The 17,280-nt window shown below is 38.7% G+C and overlaps 1 protein-coding gene across 1 annotated transcript in view; it reads right to left on the bottom strand.

Annotated features, from left to right (window-relative positions):
- AGO3 (argonaute RISC catalytic component 3) overlaps positions 1-17,280 on the bottom strand; it is a 33,784-nt gene continuing 16,504 nt past the window's right edge. Inside the window, exons 6-19 of the mRNA XM_075522087.1 lie at positions 14,668-14,802; positions 12,332-12,419; positions 12,043-12,190; positions 11,622-11,741; positions 10,229-10,351; positions 9,899-10,032; positions 9,245-9,429; positions 8,804-8,963; positions 7,496-7,586; positions 6,462-6,656; positions 5,968-6,102; positions 5,236-5,337; positions 3,372-3,571; positions 1-2,740 (exon numbers count right to left, since the gene is read on the bottom strand). Coding sequence (XP_075378202.1) covers positions 2,632-2,740; positions 3,372-3,571; positions 5,236-5,337; positions 5,968-6,102; positions 6,462-6,656; positions 7,496-7,586; positions 8,804-8,963; positions 9,245-9,429; positions 9,899-10,032; positions 10,229-10,351; positions 11,622-11,741; positions 12,043-12,190; positions 12,332-12,419; positions 14,668-14,802 — 1,925 coding nt within the window. The 3' untranslated portion in view covers positions 1-2,631. The remainder of the gene's footprint in view (positions 2,741-3,371; positions 3,572-5,235; positions 5,338-5,967; positions 6,103-6,461; positions 6,657-7,495; positions 7,587-8,803; positions 8,964-9,244; positions 9,430-9,898; positions 10,033-10,228; positions 10,352-11,621; positions 11,742-12,042; positions 12,191-12,331; positions 12,420-14,667; positions 14,803-17,280) is intronic.

The raw sequence follows: 17,280 nt of genomic DNA on the forward strand, positions 1-17,280 counted from the left end.
TCTTTGTAAAATATTTATTTTTAAAAAAATTCTCTATTTTAAAACAATTTTCTGTAAAAAGCCTAACCTGAACCTTTTATAAACAGAACTACTAGCTAGAGTGCTTCTGAGAGAAACCTGTCAGGTCACAGACCAAGAAAAACATTTGAGATACTTATTCGGAAGCCACCTCACTCAGATTACGCAGTTACACCAACCTCCCTGCAGCAGGTTTATTCGAAGGCGCTGAAAGGCAAGTGCATTAAGAAGTCAAAGAGCGTGGCTGGGCCAGTCCCGGCTCTGCGGGTGCAGCTGACGAAGGCACGCGGCTCCCGGGACCCCGGAGACTCTCCGACACGTCAGGGTCTGCCGAGCCTCCCTTCGTCACCCTCCCACCTCCTCTCCGGGGACCCCCAAGCCACTAGCCAACTGCCCACCGTCACGACTAGTTCCAGTGCAATTTTAACTTTGCAGAGTTAGTCCTTTTACATTATCTTCCTTGATATTGGGAGATAAAATACGTATATACACTAACTGTTTAGTAAAGCTCTTGGAGACAGTGTTGTGAACAGCACTACATACATTTCAATACAATATACAAATGCACAAAATACAGTACTTTGTTTTCTGGCAGAAAAAATGGGGGAGATTCATGCCTGTTGAAGCAAAACGGGCTCAGATTTTAGGCTCAAAATACAGTATATTGGCAAACAGCGGATTTCATGAGAATGACAGGAGATAAGCTACTTATACCAACCCACTGGTTTTCATGTGGAGAGCAGGTGGAGTTCAGAAGGGCTGGGATAACAGCAATGCCCATACAAACGATCTGCAGTATATATACTATGAACCAGTGCAAATAAAAACAGTCAAAAATGCAGTTCACGAGTTTACAAAGTGCAAAACTCCCCAGTCCCCTCATTGAATAAATGCTCGTCTCTGACATCTTAAATATTGTTTTACCTTTAAAGTGGAATGAAAGAGTCCCATTAATTTGTTTCACATTTCAGTGATTTAACATGTTAGAACTATCCCAGCCCTCTTTATTTGCAAAGTGAAATGAAGTTACCAGTAACTTAATTTTAAAAGGAAAGTCATTATCAAAGAGGAAAAAAGCCTAAAAACTTTTATTAATTCCAGACATTTTACTGATGTCAAATAGATTTAACTAAGCATGTAAAAACTTAGATCTTAATAAAAAACCCTTTCCGTTTAATTCAAATATCCTCCACATTTCAAAGCCAAAAATATGGCCAATTCCTTTGTTAAATCAAAATACTGCAGTGACCAGTAAAGCTTGCAGAATTCTAGAAGCATTTTTGCTATTTTTTGATTTAAAAAAGGAAAATTCAAGATTCCTTCTGACTATAAAACTTTCCTTTCAAAATTAAGGCTTTTACTTTGTCCTTTTAAAATCATGGAGGTGTCCATTCTTCCACAGTTAGTGGTACAAACACTGCTTTAGCACAGCTCAATGGACACAGTTTTCCTTTAGAACGCTTATTGCACTAAAAGATAGCAAAACAAGTTGTCAGTTTTTTTAAAAATAAACATGGTTACATTTCTAAAAAATAAAAGTTGATGTTGACCATATGTTCTGTAATAATTAAATTAAAGCATTATTATTACTCTAATAAATATAAAAGAAACAAAAGGAAGCTAAACTTCAAAAACACATACATATGAAATCACATTAAGGTGTGAGAGGCAGCAAGTAAACTAGCATTTTTCTTTTTTCCAAAAAGACCTTAGCTCTAAAGTTTCAGTTCTGGTGTTTACTATATGTAATCCCATAAAACTTGGGACATCTGATCTCACGTGAAGCTTCGACATATTTGACTTGCCAGATAGAAAGTAATTGAAACTTTTGGACTAGGTAAAACAGCAGCTTTAGTAAATTCACCAGGGAGCAAGAAGAGTTTGGATCACTACTGCCTGCACATAATACCACTAGCTTCTTTGCTTTTTAAAAGGGAACTATTGGAGCCGAGAACTCCAAAGCTGTGAAGAAAGACACGAAGGCAGCAGTTGGCTAAATTATGTTCAAATTATTGGACTAGTGTGCAAAACATCTTCCCCCCTCAATTTTTTTGAGTTAGTGCTGTACATTCAAATGTACTTGGATATGTTCACATTCGAATGCTTGATGGCAATATTGAGAGAAAGATTCCTCAATGCAGTGGGGTAAAAAACTTAATTTTTTCTTTTTTTGCACACTTCCCTCCCCCGAACAATCATTGTGATTGTTCCTATAAAGGTGGTTTGCCTTTTTTTTTAAATTACACCATTTTTTTATTTTATTATTATTTTTTTTGCAAAGATAGTTGTGCTGCCGAGCAACTTGAGGTAAAGGCATAAGAGGGTTAAACTACGAGAAATTAAAAAAAAAAAAATGATGGCGGTGCTTCCTACAGGAGACCGCGCCAAAAAAGCAGTTGGCTGGTTTCATATTGCATAATAGTGCTGTGTTCCTCGATGAAGTAAACAATCTTCCTTGTGTCAATTTAAGGGTTAGCCTCTCGCCCCTGCACAGTGTCAACTTCAGCATGATCAGAGGCACACCCCATAAACCAACCCCACTGGAAACATACATTGTATGTGGCTTAATTTTTCAGTTCTTCCTTTCAGTGAGTATGCTCCCATTTTATTGACTTAAGCGAAGTACATCGTGCGTAAGGTGTCTTGGTGAATTTGTACAGCCTTCGCGAGGGCCTGTGGATCTCTCCCATTGCTTTGTCCTGAAACATGGCTTCCTTCAGCACTGCAAGAAGACGAGAAAAAGACAAGCAGGGCTGTAAACCGTATTAATTCGGATCAAAAAGCCACCTTCGCATCTCTTCAACATTTAGGAGAGCAACGTGGCAACAGTAATAGAACTGGATACGGAGAAAAATCTACTTGTCTATTCACCCAGCAACCTCAAGGCTTTTGACAAATCCCTTTACCTTAGCTGCTCAGTTTGTTCATCTAAAAATAAGCCTGTTACAAATATATTGATGGCTTGAAGGTTACAAAATACTTCTGATGTACAAAGCAGAGTTAGGTAAGTGGAAGGCACTTAACATTTGCTTCATTCATGACTACTCTAATTCTAATGCAAAAAACTAAATGCGTGGCTTGATTCCCTCAGACCACATCAAAGTAATAACAGAATACTTTATTAAACTAAACTTAATTCTTTTAATCTGAGTGTTATTCAGTAGAATCCACCAACCCACTCTTGTCTGAAACTGAGCAGCAGCTGTCAGGAATGATTATCTTAAGACTAGTCCCAGAGGTAACAAAAGTTAACTGCAAAATGAGCAGTAATTATCTACAGTCAGATGGCTTTATGCCTGACAATGGAGCAAAGACCAATGGGGACAAAAACTTAAGCGCACATTTTCATTTACCTGTCATGTTCTTTGTCCACAAGATGGTACCGTGCTCTGAATGCTACCAGGTGAGCATAATACGCTGGTGCAGGTATAGAAACCGATCGTGTACAGCGCACATAAGTGTGGCAGAGCTGGTAAGTCAGCAGCTGAAGTTCATCTGCAGTAAAACAGTTATCATCCCACAAAACATGATAGTGTGAGGGACGGCTGGTACCCTAAGAAGAAGGGAACATCAATTCACTTATCTGGCTTTTCCATACAATCAAGTCAGATTAAGTTCAGAAAGGGCCAGACTACCTAGTCTAAACTCCTACGTAACAGCAGCCAAAGCAAATTCAGTCTTACATCAACCCTAAATGTATTTAAAGATTAATAAGAGGTCTACCATTTACATGATTATGTTACTCTAATTATTCTTGCTTGGAAAAAAACCCACATGCCTTCTAGATAACCCTCAATGATCAAAACCTGCTCCAAACATGACTAAAGCATGATTACACCACCTCCTAACTACCTTCAATTAAAACTGTTTTTCACCAAGACATTTTCCAGAGAAACAACTGCTGCTTTTAACTCCTTCCAATTCCTTAGCACCCTAACTTAAAGTATGAACACTAGAAACCGCTCCAGTATTTCAGAAGTTACCTATAGAGTTCTACACAAAAACATACACTTCCTTACTTCCACACAATGTCACCTTTCCGACAGGTTCCAGAGTTGCGTTGCTCTTTGGCATTATGCTGAATCAGATTTTTATGTGTCAGTCATGTGTCAAGGTTCCCCCCAGATAGATGCTTTCACCATCAGTACTTTAACGTTTCCTTATAGAGGACTAACAAGTACCGAATACTGAGTACGGTTCTTAGGAACTCTCAGAAGTTCTCTATTAATTGACTTGCACTTACTTTGAAAGACACTCTTTTGGAGTGAACACTCCTCTTCCCTTCTGCTTCCCCCCACAAAGGGTGTGATACACTAGAGTTAAATCTTACAGTGGAACTGAATTAGGACAATAGTTGTATTTTAGCCAGGATAGAAGCCTCTCTTTTTTAAAAAAATATATATAAAATATCAATTTATTTGAGACTTCTTTGTGGCTTGCTATATTAAAAACAACGAGCTGCAACTACATCTGGCATTTCTGCTTCAACTTAGACCGATACTATTTTTTTTTCCAAGGGGCCAAAAACTAGCTTGCCCACACCTAGCATGTAGACAGACGTGTAAGTGGAGAAAAGCAGAAGTGTTGAACTCCTGAATAAAAAACATTGCAATGATTCAAAACTGGAAAAGAAAACATGCCTACCCATCCCAAACAAAACTTACGACAATGCAGTCAGACTCACATGATAAAAATTTCAACAGTTAATTTTTTTCCATTTTTAAGCAATATCCTGACACAATTTTTGTCATTAAGTTGACTCTCCACCATATTGCTGGCAATCCCACCACATCGTTGGATTTAATTTCCACAGCCTGTAATTCACTAGTCTGCATTTAGTCAGCAAATAATCAAACATTGCCTTCAGCCTTTCAAACTGTTTACATTTGAAAACTTGATTCAATGTTCATTTCATTGTGGCTATAAATCATAAAACTAGCAAGTTTTACTTTGAGAAATAACAAAGGTACAAAATACAGTGACCTCTTTAAAATAAACTTTAAAAAGCATGACTTACCATCAATGCAAGTTTTAAAGGTGTAGCAGAGGCCAACTCTTAAGCAAATAAAACTATTAGTCCCACAATAACGTGATATCTCAGATAAAACTGAGCTAAATGATATTTCCCTACTAAACTCTTTGTAAACACAAGCGTCACAAAAAGGAGAAAGACAACATGTTCTAAATTCACATTTACTTACAAAGAAACAATCGTACCTGTATTCCAGCATGGCTACAGAGGTAAAAATCAAACTCATATGGATGTGTAATGTCTGTATCTACAGTTGTTCCAGCTGGAATATTGCCACTTCGTCCAACCTAGAGAAAAGGTTTTGTTAAGAAGTGCAGCTAAAGACTGTTTATACATCTCAACTGTAATTAAAAATACAGGTTTCTATTCGACACATGCAAGGTTTCAGTGAATGAACTGCCTCAGTACCGTTTGGAAGGTGTCAATACAGCAGCCTAGGACGTTTGACACAGACACCAAATGGCTCCCTACCATCTCAAAACAGAACACTGCACCCACAGCACTTCAGAACTTTCAATCTCAGACAGCCAGAAGAGCTGCACATACATTTGTATTTAGAATTGTCAGCTTGAGTTTGGATGGACTCACTCAGAAGAACAGAAAAGTTAAGGGTTTCATCATTTTGTATTTTCTTCTATTACGACTGCCGTAGACCGTAGACTTGGTTCTAGTTAGTTACACGAATATTAGCTATAGTTCACTGACAAAGACTAGTGCCAATGTGCAGCATGACAAAGCCTGATGGGGATTTTTTTTCAATTTGGGGCCACATTTTGTGCCTATCAATTCAACATCTTCCCTGAACGCAAAGACAATCAGATTGACATACAAGCCCATGCTAATATTTTCTCCAGCAGCGTAAGTGCTTGACGTCAAGCTTTTCACATAAAGCTACGATGAGAGAGGGCAATGATTACCCTTTCTGTTCTGTCAGCACAGAACAATCGTGTATGATGTCGCTTCTGCACCACAATATAGGTTATTCCAGGCTGGTAATCTTTCTCCAAACTGATGCAGGCTTCTCTAATGGCTAGCAGTTCATAATACAAAACCTACAAAAGCACAAGAACAGAATAGTTTAGGTTTTCCTTCCATTGTATTCTACACATAACACCTAACAAATGGTTTGTAGTTAACGCTAAGTGCAACTTTGCCACACAATTAGTAATCTTAGGAAGTACTTAGAAATATATTGTTTCCCAAGTTCTAAGACCTCTCCTTCCCAGACAGGAAAGAAGTTGCAACTTTTCTTACCCAACACACTTAAGAAATTCTCTCCTTAAAAGTCTCAATTATTTTGTGGTTTCTTGGCGTAAATGTAAGCAACTCAAACAGTACAGCTATTCAAATATGAGAACTGGAGTTATTATGTAGTAACACAGTCCTTCAAGAAACTCACAAATGAACCAACCTGTCGAAACTGTCCTTCAGAGACCCCGTCCCTATAGAAGATGATACGTGTGGGCTTGAACCGTGTTGACTTGTAGAACTGGATGAGAAGCTCTCTCACCATGGAGGCTAGATCTTGGATGATTTCCTGCCGGGGTCGCTGAACTCTCACTGTGGCACAGTACCGGCTCGGATGAGCATCCATACTACCTACAACCTTCAGGGGAAGATTACATCAGTAAAGGCTTCAAGATCAAATCTATAAAAAAAAAATTAAAATAGCAAAAAAGCCAAGACCACCAATTTTCACGTCGAAGATGCTTACATTAAAACAACCACCACAGTAACATTAACCAGAACTTGTAGTAGGTACAGGTTTAACACCTTTTGAAAAGGGGTATAAAACTTGCCCTCCAAGCACCCCGAAATGCATCTGCAGGATTGGAGTCTTCCCCTCTGTTGACAGCACACTAATGCATATTCTTATAATCCAGACACAGACTTTTTTTCCTTTGAAGTTTTCTCACCTTTTACTCAGAGAAACACTTCAGTTGGCCTTAGTTACTTTAAACAAGGACACAGTTTCCGTAACTGCAATCAATGCAAGTAAAATACCAAGGGGACAAAATAGGAAGGGACTGACCAAGCATCCAACCACCACCTTGATCTCCTGGACTGTACCAACACAAAAGGCAAGAAGTATCAAAAACATTCCTGCCAAACCAGGCCTTTAGGTACATTTTTCTTCTTTAAAAATACAAAAATATTATTAACTAACATCACAAAGCTGCATTATTTCCTTTTGAATATTTTTGCAGAAATATATTAAAGTGATTGCCATTTTACCTTGATTTAAAAATTAATAAGCTAAGAAAACAGTCTGAAGTATCGAGCAGTGTTTTTCTTTTAAAGACATGATTTTTAATAACATTGGAAATGTGTAAAAAGAACTGGCATGAGCCCTGAAAGATACTTGACATAGACATAGTCCATAAGTTGCATTTACAATTCTAACATTTACCTAAGATGAAAAAATGGTGATTTAATAAAACTTACAGCAGCTATGGAAGGCTTCTTTCCATCTCCAGCAGGAGGGTGAGTGACATCGGCTCCCAAAAAGATCACTGGCTGCTGGAACACAGAAGGTCTTCAAAAAGAAAAAAGTGCTAAGTCACACTTGCAGATGAACAGTCGGCGCAAGGTTATTGCTCAATATGGGGCTTTGTTTCTGTTCCAGCTAAGCTGCACAGAGAAGCCTTCTTATCAGGTACTCTGGCCAAACCTAAACAATGAAATCTTTGTGCACAAGATGTGAACTTCGAAACCACCATAGCAGTCATTCCAAAATACACTGCCATTTAACTGTGGCATGATTCTAGTGGAGAAAAGCTGTTGAACTACACCTGAACAGTACAGACAGCTTCTTACAGAAACTATCATTCTACAGGTTGATTACACCAGTGCTTGGAGGTCAGCTCAGCACCACTTTGGTACTGCACCAGCCGTGCGACAAATGGCTGAGCACAGCACCACACAGATTATTCCGGCCTTCAGGATTTAAGCAGCAGGATGGTCTCCCAGTGCCTTCAAAATACTCTTCCACACGCCATTGTTTCACATTTACACTTTGATTCCAAGCTCTCAGGAAGTCTCAGGAAAGAATTCTTAAGATTTGCACTCCAAAAGTTTTTCTGGCTTGCTACCTTGCATTATGCATATTTCCACTCAAAGAATAGGTACGCTCTAGTAAAGGTCAGAGTCAACCAGAATTTCTAGTCTTCAGGACTGAAAAACTTGTGCTTCTCCAGAAAGATGGGAGCACACATGGGTTGGACTTGTCAAACCTTCTTACTGAAGGCATCAAAGCAATTGGAACACGCATAGAAATAGAGCATGGAGAATAGCCACGCAAAGAACAAGCGTGAGCTGAATTACCCAGCTTATAAAAGTGAGAGAAGTAAGGTATCTCCAGTATATCTCCAGTATTCTTCTACCCTTATTAACAGCACATCAATAGGTTAACCAAGAGTTACATTCTTCTGTAATGTTGTGTGCTCCTAAATCTGCAGAAAAATTCTGATTATATTAATATTTCAAAATCTCTAGATCTGCAGTTTCTCTTAAAATGTTTTGATACTGATGAAACATTTGGAAAGAACCTTGCCTTGAGACCTAACTCACAGGCCAACAACCACTCAGAGCCCATGCTATAGGAAATTTAATTCTACCTCAAATATCACATACTATAACCAGAAGAATATTTCAACTTAAAACTTGGCCGCATTTAAATTTTGGGTGCTAAGTATCAAACTTAACCACATCTGTTAAAACAAAACCCAAACCAGCCTCCACAAAGATCCTTACCGTTGATGAGGTACAAGGATGTTGTTGATTCCTCCTAGTTTAACATTAATCTTCAGGCACAGATTTGATAAGGTCTGTGGAGATGTTTTAATGACGTTCTTGACTTGAACACACTGTGTGGCCATTCCCAACAGCGTATCTCCCACACGCTTCACCTCCGCTGAGAAGCAAATATTAGATTACAACTTGAGTCCATTTGAAATTATTGCTATATTTTGATCTTGGCTTAAGTCACAACAATTTAAAATATACGCACTCTGCAAAATAACTTCCAGCTTACCTGCATGCTCAGACCTGCTTCCAATTCATTTCAACTTCAGACAAAACATTGGTTTCTAATGTCTAAAGAATGGTCCTGAAGAATTTTCTAACATATGCTGGGCAGCAAATTTCTCAGAACAATACTTGACCAAACAGGTAAAGACAGAAGTATTCCCTTACCATACACTGGAGTTTTCCCTGGCAGGATGACAATGATGAGCTGAAGCCCCGAATAGGTGTTCTTGAGGTGTCGAAACATGGGCTCCACACTGTCTGCACCCTGGGCGTATTTACAGAAACAGGGCTGGCCTTGGATCGGCATCCCCGCATCTTTGGAGATCTTGCGCAGCTGATCTGTAAAACCCCTAAAGATGAGAAGTTTTTTGAATTTTCATAGTAGCAATAGCAACAGCAACCAAAGCAGAAGGGGGACAGAAGAACTGTGCTACTCAAAGACAATTCCAAATAGCTTTTAAAGCAGTATTTTGAAAATGTTCATTATGTGGAGGCTGTACAGCTTTGAAACACCATAGGCCAGAATGGAAAAAAAAACCCCAACAAACAAGTTTAGACACCTTTAGTACTTCATTCAAGATGCCAGAAGGAACTATATACAAAGCAGCAGTGTTACAGGACCAAAACCCCACGGTGTAACCCAGGTACAGTGTTTTGACTGTAGCTTCCAGCAAGGAAGCACAACAGCTTGGATTCTCTCCCTAACATCTTAGATAATTAAAACCAGTTAAAATGCTCATTAGAAGTCCTGTGTTCATGTTTTCACTAAGATGCTTCATTAAGAGAACAGTCCAAAGCCTGAACCATGACATGCCTTACTTCAGTATTTCTTCTCTGCATTGCCTCTGTGTTGCAAAGCAAGCTATAGCCCACATTTTGATCTCAACACCAGTGTGAAACTGCTTCCCTCGCATGTCCCATACTCCATGGCTCGGGGTTGCCACTGTTCGATTCTGTCGAAACAAAACCAACACATTTTCAAGCAAAAGAAAAAGCCTATGCTCTTTACAGTTTCAAGATAACAAAAAAAGTTTACCATTCAAACTGCAATCCCTGTATTGCACAATGCAACTGAACTGACTGAAATAGTCGACGTGTGCAGGAAATCACTCTTTAAAAGAGAAACAAAAGAAAAAGCAAAAAGCTCACCCGTCCTCCATACTGCAACATTGGAGCTGGGAGCACGCGCCCCGTCACGTGGGCCATCTCATCCCGGACTTTGAATTGGAACTCTTGAACAAATGGATCTGCATCATAATTTGCACTTCTCACCTAGGAGAACAGTTTTTCCATATTACAGAAGTATCTAATTATAATTCATATAACAAACAAAAGACTAACAGGAATGCTGCAAAGTGTTCTACAACAATTCCCCTTGTCATTGAAAAAGGCTCAGATTTAACTGCTCAACGCTATCAACCTATCCCCAGTGAAAATATTGGCTGAGATCTCTTTTGTTCCCTTAGTTACTCAAGCGTTCATTTGTAGTATGCTTGTTTAATAGCATTTTATTTACTGACAGGATAGATCAAAAAGCATTCTCCTTTAGAGACATGCACACCCAAGATTAAACAAACTAATTCCTTTTATTACTGCACATACATGTCTTCTGTATTTTCCAGACCAGCCTTATTTTAATTTAAAAATTTTGGCTAACTTGTTAGCTCAAAACCCAAACAGTTTCAAATAAGAGCTATCTGTTTATAAGAACATTCAACTAAAAATATTCAAGTTTTATAATATTTCAAGTCAGAAAAAACACTGACGTTTAGAGTGTCTGGATTCAGCACCAAGAAAAGATACCGGAGTTATCAGGTGGAAACATTCAGTGTGTACTAAGGAAAGCAGTCAACCACCTCAAATACAAGACTGAGGTTCAGGAGACCTAGAATCATTTTTCTACCCTGTTACAGATTCCTTGTATGATTCTGGACAAATCAAGTTGCTCCAGTTTGTTTTCAGTGCCTATTAAAATTAAGTAGTGTTAGAGCGATGCTACCATCTTCAAACTATTAACAGAAAAAAAAAGGGAAATTCTCAAGACCCAAGTCTTCAGAGTCCAGCTCATGATTTTACAAGTATTAAGCACCACTACAAATATAAGCATCCTATAGCAACCAAAAAAAGTATGGTGTTCAAATATCAGCAGGAATCAAGGAAAAGAAAGGTACCTAGAACAAAATCTTACTTTCATGAGTTTGGGTACTAAAACCCAAGTCCATTTCACAACTTTGTTCAAAAACCCTGAGGGCCAAATACAGCAAAACACTGAACTATTAGTCCTGAGTAGTTCCAATACCCACTTGGGAGTAATTGTAAAGATTAGCACACAAGAGCCTATACTGCTAGACTCATGCTATTGTTGCAAGCTATTTTAAATAAATCCTATTAAAGACAGTAGTTAAAATCTATTAAGTTAACGGGCTAGAAGGAAGGAATGAAAAGACAAGGCTGGTCATGTAAGAAGTTTTTGCATTAATGTAATCTAGTCCAGCGTCATTCAGCGAGTAGTATCACACCAAACCGAAATTAAAGAACTAACCAATCTGCTTATTTCCTCTTGCCTATCTGGAGCAGATCTCGCTGTGGCCTTTATCATAGTTGATGTCTGATTGTCCGTTAGCTTCTTGATACACCGCTGGCCAGCTACAATGTTACATACCTTAAAGGAAAATCAGAAGTGTCAATACACAATAGGAGCACTTAGAAACAGACCCCAACGTACCGTACGTACACAATACTATGCTATCACTACAAAACACAGCCCCAATGTGTTGCAGCAACTGCATACTTCTCGTAGTTCTAAACTTTAAAGCACTTTTAAAAATGTAGATAGTCTTTAGTGAAATAAAAGAACAACACACACGTAAATATGTAAACATGCTGGTATGCAAAGCACACTACTAAACGTTTTCCAAAAAGTCTGCCAAGAACAAGCTGGTTTATCAGAACGAGTTCATTACTTCTAAAGGCAGGTAGGTGTGTTTCTGTTCTTGTCCCACTTGTAGGCAAGGAAGATGAGGGTATTTCAGCTGGAGGTTGTATTTCTCTCTGAAATACTGTGCTACTGTTCTCTCCACAGTCTGGCCATTTTCTAACTGTAAAGGAAAGCTGAAAAGACATACATTTTAATAAAAAGTACAGAAATCTTAGTCGGCAAGTATCAGCACCCCCAAAACTAGTAAAATATTAGATCCTGTTACACAGTGTTAAGCTATCACACATCTTATGCTCCAACAAAAAGCATCTTACGTTTGATGACTTGCAGGCCTTCTTGTTACGTTGCAAACACGGTATTTCCTTCTCATCGTTCCACAGTGAGTCACTTCTACCTTTAGACCTACACAAAAGTACCAAAGCAATTGATGCCATAGCTACGCAAAAATTTGCACAGGAGACACAAGGTTTCATATAACAGAACATGTTCTAATCCAACAGCTTTGATGGTCAGCGTCAGACAGCACAACACAAGAAATTATTATTCTCTAAACATTCTGCTTTCATTATAATTTGATTTCTAACTAATCAGGCATTATCCTCAAAAACAAATCATAATGTATAATATTTAATGTTCAGTGTCATCTGAATTTCTTGTAGCAGTTTCATTTAACAGGCATGTGACTAATCTCAGACAGACAGCTGTTTTCACCATTTTCTTTTGTTCTCATTCTCAATGCTGTATACCTCTTAAAACTAACAGTTCCAATATAACTGATATTTAAAAGGGCAAAACCAGATTTCTACCTTATTGTTCATTTCCCCCCCAGCTTTGTGTCCACATTCAGCCTGTAATTTTCTTTAATTTCACTGACCAAATTTAACTTTAGATTTTGAGCAGCTGAAGATCCTGTCTAAAAGCACACAGCCTACACACCAGAGGCTCACCAGACTTGACTCTCTATCCACAATAATAATGACAGCAACAAGAGCAGCTTCCAGAGCCTTTCAGTGGCTATTTCTGTAAACTGTGCATGCACTGTCTGTACTGTACACAGAGAGTAGACTCAACATCTGCTGGAAGTACTGAGCTTATCACGCAAGTGCTGCATAGCATCGACACGCTGTTATGTCTTTCCCCAACCCCACGGAAAAGAAGGCAGTTGAAAACAGAGCCTTGTTACCCAAAAGATTCAACCTACAGGAAAGCCTTTTGAGAAAGCAGTTGGATGACTTCTCCTGTTGAGGCTTGTGTGGATTGTGGACCACAGACTGAATACCTCACATCAAATCAGGTCCCTTCGTACCAGATAGCAGATACCGTGTATAGTTTACTAGAGACACAGACATCCCAAAGAAGTAACAACTGTACCTCATTGATTCCTGACAACACTAATTGCAACCTTAGCATCAGCATTACTTAGAGGATGGCATAATCAAAAATAAACTACCACTGCCCTGATATAGCATTAAGAGAAAATACAAAAAAGAAACCATGAAGCACTGTGGCCAAGCAGAAAAAAGGGTTGCGAATACAGAGGTATCTGGAACCCATTCACTGCTTTGTCATTAATGTGCTGTGACACTACAGCAGGCACTACCCTCCTACAGAGCTGCTCACAGACTGCCAATTCTTTAACGCAGGGTTTGTTTCACTATACATGATCACATCTTGGCTGGAGTTCCCAGATACTACAGTAGTAAAAACAAATATTGACAGCAAAGGTAACCTTTCAATATTTTCCAACTATAGTAACAAAGTCTCTGAGGCATCCAAGATCAAGCAGAGACAGCTCTCATTCTCCAGTTACCAGTCTTCCAGAATGAAGACAGATAGGTAGATGTAAAAAGGAGGCATATTAGGACTACTACAAAATAATTCCTTTAAGTTTTTTTTCCAGTAATGATTATTCTATGAACACATCAGCTTACGACTATAGTTCAAATTTACTTTTTTGCTGCCCAGTATTTCAGAGTCTAATCTTGCATCAAGGAACACAAGCGTTTAAGAGCAGAGCTTTGAAGAGCTGAGCTCTTTCTAGGCTTCTCTCTCTGCAAATTAAACTGGAATAAAAGGATATGGGAAAATGCAAAGCAAAGTAGCATATATGGAGTGAAACCACTCAAACCGGCAGCTTATGCAATTCCTTTGGAATGGAATTTGGCCTTCAGCTGCAAGTTAGCAAGTGGTACTTGTTTTTCCATAAGGCAATCAGTTATTAGAAGTCACTGCAACAGCACACTTTCAAAGAATCAATGATGTTAGCTTTGAAATCAATTTTCACTTTGCCTCAGCATTTAAACAGCTGGAGACCTACAGCACAATACCACTGTGGCCTCCGTGACCCTTGCTTATAAAAGCTTAGCCATCCAGCAAGGCAACAGCCACTTACCTCTATCCAGGCAATAAACAACACACTTTCCATCTTTAAGCCGCTGGGAACATGCCTCATTTTTCATCTTTCATTTCTGTAGAGCTGCATTGTTTTATTCAGGACTAGAACTACAAACTACAATTGCATACTGCAATTCTCTTGGCAGCTCCAGGGCCCTTCTGATGCACGCTAACCAGGAGGTTTTCAGTTAAAACAAGTCCCTTAGAATTAGCTTGATTGTGTTACCTGGGGCAGAACAGATATATTTCCACTCACCCTTTATCTCTTTGGTGAATTTTACCCGATGAGAATCAGTCAGAGGTCTTGGTTGTTCATCAATATTATGAATGTCAAGAACTTCACACATAAACTGAATTACAGGTTGTGCTTTGTAGAAGGCAGTGGCAGAAACTAAAAAGAGCAAAATATTAAGTGTAAAAAAATCCAAGGCAGAATGTTCTGAAGCAGTACATAAATGAATGCTTTTTAAAATTCCACGTAACCCTCAAGTAAATGTTGTGCAGCACACATTTTTAAAAACAGATTAGCAAGCCTTGCAACAACTAAGTACACAAAAGCCAGTGTAGGGCCCACAGTGACACGTCAGTCTCCAGCACAGTCATCCTGCAACTACCTTGCTTTTCAGGGTTTTGAAAGGGTTTTTCCCCAGATAACATTTATTTCTAGAGAGCTGTAATGTCCCAGAAAGACATTCTCTTTCGACTCTGTATGGAGCTCCAAGCAGAGACAGCATTAATATCTCTCTACTGAAGACTTTTTAACATGAAAAGCTAAGATTATTCAAGATGCAATATAATTTTGTCAATGATACGATCTGCTCAATTACTGAAACAATATTTCGTAGAAACATGAGCGCTATTTTGACTGTACACAAATTATGTTAGTGTAGTGGTGAGTGCAACCCTTGATTTACCAAAATCTCTTACCCTCCCTGCATGCTAATGACACAATCACATTAAGTGACAATATACTGTTTTTAAACAGGACAGTTGACTCATTCCATGGAAAGACCACCATAAACAATCTGCTTGACAAAGTTATAAGCAATTGAAACAATACCTTTTAGTAAGAAAGGTGAGGTGGCACTAGATACAGGTCAGACACAAGCAAAGTACTCCATAAATTTAAAACTTTAAAGGGCAACAACAGAAAATAAATACTTGACGAGCATTTCATTAGTTTTCCAGATCTCGTGTACCAAACCCACCACATCTCTGTGCTAATGCAACGAAACATTCTTCAGACATGCGTCACTTTAGCAGGCTGCCAACTTCACATGACGCACTCCGGCCAACACCTCCGGATGTCGATTACTGAATGAACACAAATAGCTTACACCCCCAGCGACTGGCAGCATGCGGTTTGTCTCCCACAGCAACACAGGCGACACAGAGAAACAGATTTTGCAGAGAACCTCGTACAAGTTAAACAACTAAACCAAAATCAAGCAATGGGATTTGAACGCAATCTTCGCAGCCTCAAACCACAACATAAAGTGATGGCCCCGTAAACTGCAGCTTACAAAGTTCTTAAGTTTCTCATTCACAGAAAGGACTGAAAAATTTCTACTGCAAGAGTAACTACTACTCTTTCTAATGCTGATAAGAAAAGCTTGCTTCACAGAAAGTAATAGTGCAGTACATCATAAATTGGTGTAAATTAACTACAATTCAGGTAGGACAAGAGTATTATCTCTGTACCTAGCATGTAGATACCAGTATTGGTTATTTATCAGACTGGTAAGATTTTTACATTCATTTTTCAAACAGCTACACCATGGCTGCTGTTTGAAAGGCAATTTTACAAGAACAAACCCATCCAAAGTCACATCAGTATCATCCACAATTTAGGTAAACCAGAACACATGGATTTGCAAATTTTCATCGTGAAAGCTCAGTATCACCTGCAACATTTTATTATGCTCCAAGACAGACACTAAGCACAACCTGACTTAGAGTGCTCAACCTAGTGCAAAAAAGACAGGCTATTTACCTTGGTTTTATAGAGCATTTCAAAGACAGCGAGAACAGAATGTGAATTAGAGAAAACTTTAGGCAGCACCTGCATCTCAAACACTGACATTTTTCAATAGGGGTTTAACAACTAAATAGACTCAGAGTGCTTACAGCACCAAGGAGTCTGACACATGCGCCAGTTGATCTCAGATGCATTCATCTGGGACTTAATAAAGTGGTGCAAAGCAGATCTGATTTTGCATAAGAAAGCCCATCCCAATTAGCCCTATTCACAGAAGTGTTTGTGATATATCTTACAGAGTTTTCGTGGAAGTATTGAACAACACCTACCGTGGACAGCTGCACGGAGACACATCTTAAGTAATTTGCCTGTATTACTGTGGATATATTAGTACAGAGATTAAGGAGGAAAACCAGCTATGCTAGGATTTTCCTTCCTATATAGGATTTTTTTTTTTTTTTAACATGGCAGGTAAATTTCTGCCAAAACACTGGCATTACAACAAACCCAGAAAAAACCCTAGGATTTCTAGGTAGCCTTTGCCATACAGGTCTGGTCTGAACTGGCAGAACAGGAAGCTAATGTATGCATATATACATTATCACAATCTCACTCTACTATTATCATTACAACTTCTGCAGTAGGCTGACTTCACAACTAATGTTGTGTTTCATAAGGGTGTTACAAGAGACAACTACTAAATCTTCAAACCGAGCAATGAGACCCAAGTATTTTTCAGGTGAAAACCCCTTGTCTATAAAGCACTTCAAGTTTTAAAGTTTTCTTATTCTGATATAAATTCTAGCAAAATACCCCAAGCTACTTTAAGTCTTTATTATTTACAATATGAATTAAGAAATCAACGTACAAGATGGCTTCTGGTTACTAAAT

This window comes from Mycteria americana, chromosome 21 (genome assembly GCF_035582795.1).
Source record: "Mycteria americana isolate JAX WOST 10 ecotype Jacksonville Zoo and Gardens chromosome 21, USCA_MyAme_1.0, whole genome shotgun sequence".
Lineage (NCBI taxonomy): Eukaryota > Metazoa > Chordata > Aves > Ciconiiformes > Ciconiidae > Mycteria > Mycteria americana.